At 40.5% G+C, this 7,374-nt stretch overlaps 1 protein-coding gene across 3 annotated transcripts; it reads right to left on the reverse strand.

Moving 5' to 3' along the window:
* Window positions 1-1,230: 1,230 nt before the first annotated feature.
* Window positions 1,231-6,700, reverse strand: LOC116678801 (uncharacterized). Of its 3 annotated transcripts, none has more exons than XM_032508519.1 (5): window positions 6,287-6,697; window positions 4,480-4,848; window positions 3,946-4,017; window positions 3,584-3,807; window positions 1,233-3,389 (listed from the first exon to the last, which is right to left on the reverse strand). In XM_032508519.1, the coding sequence occupies exons 1-4, from the start codon at window positions 6,480-6,482 to the stop codon at window positions 3,674-3,676; spliced, it is 771 nt and encodes a 256-aa protein (XP_032364410.1). In that variant the 5' UTR covers window positions 6,483-6,697; the 3' UTR covers window positions 1,233-3,389; window positions 3,584-3,673. The 3 variants fall into 3 exon arrangements, with proteins under 3 accessions (XP_032364411.1, XP_032364410.1, XP_032364412.1); XM_032508521.1 differs by having other exon boundaries at window positions 1,234-3,389; window positions 4,492-4,848; window positions 6,287-6,692; XM_032508520.1 differs by having other exon boundaries at window positions 1,231-3,807; window positions 6,287-6,700.
* Window positions 6,701-7,374: the final 674 nt, after the last annotated feature.

Consider the following 7,374-nt stretch of genomic DNA (forward strand, 5'->3'; position numbering starts at 1 on the left):
CTTCCTGAGGGCAGAGTTACCTCTCCATGGTTATTTGGACATTTATTCTTGGTAATGTCCCCCCCCCCCTTGGAATATACCACTATAAGTGGACTGACCCATCTCCCATAATACAGAGATTTGGTTTTGTATTGAATATCCTTGTTATTCCAAACGTATTAATTGATTGGTGTAAAGATATGTTTGTAAATTAATTTCCAGGCCAGCAGAGCTTGTTTATGAAAATTAGCAGGTAATATATCAATTTTATAATCAGAATTTAACAGAGATTTTAGTCCGCCAACTAAACCAAATACATATTTAGGGAAAGTTTTCCAAATACAGTCCTTTTACTTCAAACTATTAAACCTTTTCACCTTGAAAGTATTATTTAAGGTTTCATAACTCAACTCTCCTAGACCACCATGTCTAAAATTAGCTGTATGGTTTTGCCGTATTATTGGAAGCAGAGATATTAACCAGAACAACAGAGACTGGTCAATGTCTCCAAGAAGAATCATCTTCTTCCATCTGTGTCTGTCAGGTGTTTAAGGACGTGACCTTTGACCTTTCCCTGCAGTGCAGCGCCCCCTGCTGACCTGTTACTGCCAACACACATCTCCCCCTGACTCCTCCAACATGACAAAGCATGAGTTTCTTGGATAAAATAAAAATATAAGAATAAACCTTTTCTCTTCAATTGATTCCTAATACCCCCCCTGGCACCAACAGGTAAAACAGAAACAGACATTTGAGAACACAAACAGATAAAGAACTACTCTCTCTAGATTTCTCTTCTAGCTTTTTTGGTTAATTGCAGGAATCATTGGGTGAATATTTGTTGTCCTAACAGAGCAATGTAGACAACTCCATCATGACTGAGTCTTACCTAGAATATTCAAGTTTACATGCTAGTTAACGTTGACATAGGCACAGGCTAATTACTGCTAACTAACATGCTAGTTAACGTTGACATAGACACAGGCTAATTACTGCTAGCTTACATGCTAGTTAACATTAACATAGGCACAGACTAATTACTGCTAACTAACATGCTAGTTAACGTTGACATAGACACAGACTAATTACTGCTAGCTTACATGCTAGTTAACATTAACATAGACACAGGCTAATTACTGATAACTAACATGTTAGTTAACATTAACATAGACACAGGCTAATTACTGGTAACTAACATGCTAGTTAACATTAACATAGACACAGGCTAATTACTGCTAACACTCTGACATCTCTCCATTAGTGCATGTATAGGTACTGAGCGTGTGTGTGTGTAATTGAAGCAACACACAGAGTGTGAATTGTAATTTTCCTTCATTGTTACATTTTATTTCAGGTCTTGGTGTTGCTGACAAAACATTTATCAGATCACTTTAATTTATCATTTTATTATTTAAAACAGGCATACAACACACTCCACACACACGGAAATCCCACAAAACAATTGGACGAAAAGAAAACGAAAAAAAAAATGAATGGATGCCTTCAGTTATTCAAATATAGAAATTGTAAATGAATAAACACATGACAGGTAGAGCATATTAAGAGTATAAAGTAATATCTATACTCACACACATTTTCTCCTTAACATTTGTAGAAGTTATTTGGCTTTTGCATTTCATTTTTATAGGAAACTTCAGAGAAGTTAACTGTATTTATTATCTGGGGACAGTTTTCATCCCGAAACCCCCAACACAATATGTATAGATGTAAAGTTAAATAAACATTGACTAGATTAAGGCCATTTTGGATATTGGTCTGGAAACGTGCAACATATAAAGCAAAAAGTAACAAATGCAACGCGTGGTTTTACTACTTAAAGAATCTTTTAGAAGTTAACTTAAAAGAAGTTTTTTTTTCAATAGCAGTAACTTTGTTGAATATCTTCAATTAAACAATACTTGGTGTCAGGCAGCCTCTGCTCTGTACATTAAAATAGATTCTGCTTTCTTTCTTTCGCTATATAAAGAAATTTGCCATTTCCCTAAAGTGTTTTAAAAACCGTAACAGCATCAATCACATTGGCCATTAAATCCTGTATATTAGATATATTTATAAATACATTGCAGATATATTTGACATTCCTTTTTAAAATGTGAGCACAAAAAAAGAGTGGCATGATTCACATTTGCACACACACACACACACACACACACACACACACACACACACACACACACACACACACACAGGTTTAAAGACTTTATCCTCAAGATGGCAGCACAACACACAGAGACACAACTAATAAGCCTCCGCCATGCAAACCAGGGAATGTGTATGATTACGTGTATCAGCCGTTACGTGCACCAACTGTTACATGCACCAGCTGTTACATGCACCAGCTGTTACATGCACCAGCTGTTACATGCACCAGCTGTTACATGCACCAGCTGTTACATGCACCAACTGTTACATGCACCAACTGTTACGTGCATGTAAACAGTGCTGATACTGTCATTATGATATTGTCCAGTAAACTAAAGCATGTGATGGGAGAGGGGCTGAAACCTACAGTATGTAAAGTTAGTCGTGTCTACAGATTGTTTCAGTGATCCCCCCATTTAACATGATACATGGCCATTTTTTACAGTTTATTTGTTCAAATTGTATTACATTATAATGTAGAATAAAAATATAATTTGAGCATTGAGAAGTAAAGTCAGTGTTTGGTTCTAAAAAGTGCTTTTCTGTTAGTTTTAACAGCTGTTTAAAAGAAAACTAAAAAACTAAATGTGTATTCATTTATAAAGTGCATAAGTTTGATCATCTTGGCTCTTTATGGGGAACAAGCTCCCCGTTGACGTCAGGACATCAGAAAGACACATCTACCTAAAACCACATGTCTTCTGACTCTGGCTGAGAAGATGATGGTTATTAAAACAAATTGCACATTGTAGTTTGGCTCATTTGAAGCCAAAGTTCTTCTAAGTGATTCCTGAGTTCATGGTGTAATGCACTTATTGGATCAAGTCACTAAATAAGGCAATCACGCAATAAAACCAGCTGATGTTTTAAAATCCCCTGTAACAGCTGATTTTCTGTTTAGAAAATGCTTTATTGTTAATGTTACTACTGTGAAAAATCAGAAACAACTATATATTCATTTAGAAAGAAGAGTAGTTTGAGCTAGACAGACTCTATATGGACAAACTTATTCTTTGTGCATTAACGGCTAATTAGCCATTAATGCACTAGCATTAGCCTGCTGGCTAGGGGGCAAAAGTGCAATATGGAGTAAAATACTTATTATAATGCCTGCAGGTCGTTCAGTGCGTTGGTGTTTTAAGGTGAAGTAGCCTTCAGCAACCTTCAGACACCAACGCCAAAGTGTCTTAAAGATGAATTATATCTTATTTCCAGCAGGGGGCGACGTCACCACCTCCAAAAACACTCTATTATTATTTTCATAATGAGTTGGACTTTCAAGTCTTCCACAATACAATTATGGTTCTATTTATCTTAAAAGACAAAGGCTACGCGCCGACCTGTCAATCAAACCACAGGTTTAGCAATCAGTACGTCAGTAAGAAATCAACTTGTAACAATCAAAGTTATGAAATAGCTCTGTAACGCTGGACACAGCCACGTGTACCAACAGAAACGTTATTGGACGAACCATCAGTCTATCACCATCCGCCTTCGTTGTTTTGAAAGAACCGTCACAGCCGTCACCCACCTAAACCACGACCTGAACCAGAACCATTGGTAGTGGTTTGGTTCTGGTTCCTCTGTTGAAGTACCATAAACATCCAACCGGGATCAGTACGACGCAGGGAAACAGGATCGGTATGCTCAGGTGGTGACGACCACCTGATGTGAAGAAAAAAACAGATGCAAAAGCTTGTTACTGGAACACAACAGACACACAAACATAAGCATGATTCAGCGTCTTCTTAAACGTTAAACCATTCTTTCTTTCCTCTTCACAGAGTTGGTTTGTTTTCTCACCTTCACCCGTCTCGTGGTTTGGACCTGGAGTTGGAAGATTACTCAGATGCGGCTTCTTCGTCGTCCAGGTTTCTGGAAAGACAAGATTTATAATAATTTACTCACAGAAGCTTTTGACACAATGATCCTTCAAGTTTTCCATCCATTTATCTTCATCCTCTTATCCGGTATCTGGTCTCGGGGGCAGCAGCTCCAGTAGGGGACCCCAAACTTTCCTTTCCCGAGCCACATCAACCAGCTCCGACTGGGGGATCCCGAGGCGTTCCCAGGCCAGGTTGGAGATATAATCTCTCAACCTAGTCCTGGGTCTTCCCCAAGGCCTCCTCCCTGCTGGACGTCCCTCCACCTAGTCCTGCGTCTTCCCCGAGGCCTCCTCCCAGCTGGACAAGCCTGGACCACCTCCCTAGGGAGGCGCCCAGGAGACATCCTTACCAGAAGCTTCTCACCCGATCTCTAATGGACCCTTCAAGTTTTCATGTGGCCTTATTTTGACAAATGTGTATGTTTATCAGTAACAGATTTTAAAACAAAAACCAAAGAACTCACCAACATGAAGCATAATAACTGCCTCACTCGCCAGATGTGGGACTTCACATCTGTATCGTCCTCGGTCAGACCGCCTCACGTCCCTGATCTTCAGAGAGACGTTCCCGTGTCTCAGTCCGTCGGGGAACATCTCCGTCCTCCCAGCGTAGGACGGGTTCTTCATGTCCTCCTCGTGCTGTTTGTCATGGTAACGGTGGACGTACCGGTAGTTGCTCAGTGGATCTGCAGGGTCCGGGGGGACGTCTGGCCTCCACCACTCCACCGTCATGTCCTCCACGTCCAGCTGAGGCTCCACGTGACACGGCAGGATGACATCATCACCCTGAGCTGTCACGATTGGCTGAAATGCCCCGACGACTGGAAACAGAGGGACATGTTATGTATGTAACATAGACTGTGTATATATATATATATACACACAGTCTATGGTACACACACACATATATATATATATATATACATATATATATATATATATATAATATATATATATATATATATATATTAACTATTTGTCTGATTTAAAGACTTATTCTGTCCAGAACACGTGTTGTGTGGCTGATAGAGACGTTAAGACGTCAGAGAGACTAAATCTGAGCAGATCTCTGATCATCTCCAGTGTGTTGTTAATTAAAATCAGCATCAGATCTCATGTAGATCATGTTAACAGCTACTCTGTCATAATTAAAACAACTGGAGACTGTGTATAAGCTGATATGTGGGTCTGATTATATTTTATTAAATCGGAATCGCACCACAGTGTTTTCATCACTTCCTGTCCAGTCTGAAGGAGCTGGAATCGGCTGGAAACTGTCCCCCTTTACCGCAGCTTCTGCCCCCCACCCCCCCCCGCTGCTGCCGCCTGCTCTCGTCCACTTTACAGGCGAGGCGCAGTTCATCTCGAACGAGCCTAGTGCTTGGCCGTCAAGTTTTCCGACGCATGCGTAGTACCAATAGTGCAGGGAGAAAGCTGGGTTTTCAGATACGCATTTATGCGCATGCGTGATAGTCGTGCCGACACTCCCCCTTCCCGCAGCTATTTGTCACGCCCCCCTTCGATTTCTGTTGCCGCCCGCCCCTGGTCCGCTCTACAGGCGAGGCGCAGTTTATCTCCAACGAGCCTAACTAGTCATTTTGAATCGGAGCGATTTTAACTGCTATTTGTGTGATTTAAAGACTTATTCTGTCCAGAATACATGTTGTGTGGCTGATAGAGACGTTAAGACGTCAGAGAGACTAAATCTGATCAGATCTCTGATCATCTCCAGTGTGTTGTTAATTAAAATCAGCATCAGATCTCATGTAGAGCATTATGAGATCTACTCTGTCATAATTAAACTACTGGAGACTGTGTACCAGCTGATATGAGGGTCTGGTTAGATTTTATGAAATGGGAATCGCACCACAGGGTTTTTGTCACTTCCTGTCCAACCTGAAGGCGGCTGGGCTCAGGTGTAAACTGTCTTGACTTTTCAGCAGCTTTTTGTCCCCGCCCCCCCTGCTGCCTGCTCTCAACCCCTTTATAGGCGGCTTGCTCATCCGAACGAGCCTCTTTTAACCCCTTGTCAGCCGTCAGATTCATTTGACACAGATAATTAAAACAGTTAAGTTTGACAATCCGACTATTTCAAGAACTAATAGAAATATGCTCACATATACTTCTGCATCTGGTTTTAAACACCAAGGCGCATTTTCCTCCACTAGATGACAACTTAGTGTTGTCAGGCTCATAACTTTGAAAAGTGTGTAAGTTTGTTATTTGTTGGAAAACACTAAGAAACACACATGTTCTTACCTTTACCGCCCGTCTGTGCTGCCGTGCTAAAAGGCACTAAGTCCGTCCTGAGTGTAAAGATGAAGAGAAGCCCGAAGATACCGAAGAGAACCATGAAATCATAGATAGAAAGACACAAACCCCCGGGGTTAGATATGGAACCTCCGATAACATCTATTCTCTCAGACTTGTGATGAAAAAAATCCAAAACACACATTTAGGTCTTTATCTCAACCAGCTGCTGATCTAACTCATCCTGCTGCGACGTCACTATCGCGCTGCTGTGTGCACAGCCTCTCCCTCTAGCCTCCTGTGTGTGGACTGCGACTGAATATGCTAATTTTCGATGTGAAAGTTTAAAACGGGCGTTAACTCTAAATCTCATTGGCTGATTTTGTTTCGTCTGACAACGTGATGCGTTAAAAGTGACGTGACGTCATTGTGTTTAGCCTACTAAACTAAAACTGAAACCTGACAAGCCGTTGCAAGATGGCGATTGTGGTGGCTGTCGTTTGGCAAGCTCTGCAACACGGGGCGGGGCAGTGTGCTTATGTTTTATAACAAGGCCAATGACTTACTTGGTTTACTTACGTCATGCTTCTAATCACTCAGCAGGAGGAGCTATTTTGTTTAATAAATTTAAAGAGAAAAGATGTGGTAGAATCTCACCTTTCTAAAGAGGGTAGATGGATTACTCTGGTTCTTAGAGTGAATAATGTAATTCTGATGTTAACTAATATATATGGACATAATAACAATGCTTTGGCAAAAAAACATGTATACCCAAATAGCAGGAGAGTTAAAAAAGATGAAGGAAAAATACAAAGATGCTCATTTAATTATATGTGGTGACCTAAATGATGCAACAGCAGATGATCTAATGGATAGATTACCAGCTGAGATCTCCCATAACTCAAAATTTAAACCTATGTCACATTTGTGTGAACAACTTGGTGTAATTGATGTCTGGCGGTATTTACATCCTTATCAAAAAGAATATACATGGAGTAATGTTAGTGGTTCTTTACAATCTCAAATTGAGCTATGGTTAATTTCCTCCTATACTTTACAATATGTTTCTGAAACATTACACAGCTATGCCCCCTTTT

The sequence above is a fragment of the Etheostoma spectabile genome, unplaced genomic scaffold (assembly GCF_008692095.1).
Source record: "Etheostoma spectabile isolate EspeVRDwgs_2016 unplaced genomic scaffold, UIUC_Espe_1.0 scaffold00008195, whole genome shotgun sequence".
In the NCBI taxonomy this organism is placed as follows: Eukaryota; Metazoa; Chordata; class Actinopteri; order Perciformes; family Percidae; genus Etheostoma; species Etheostoma spectabile.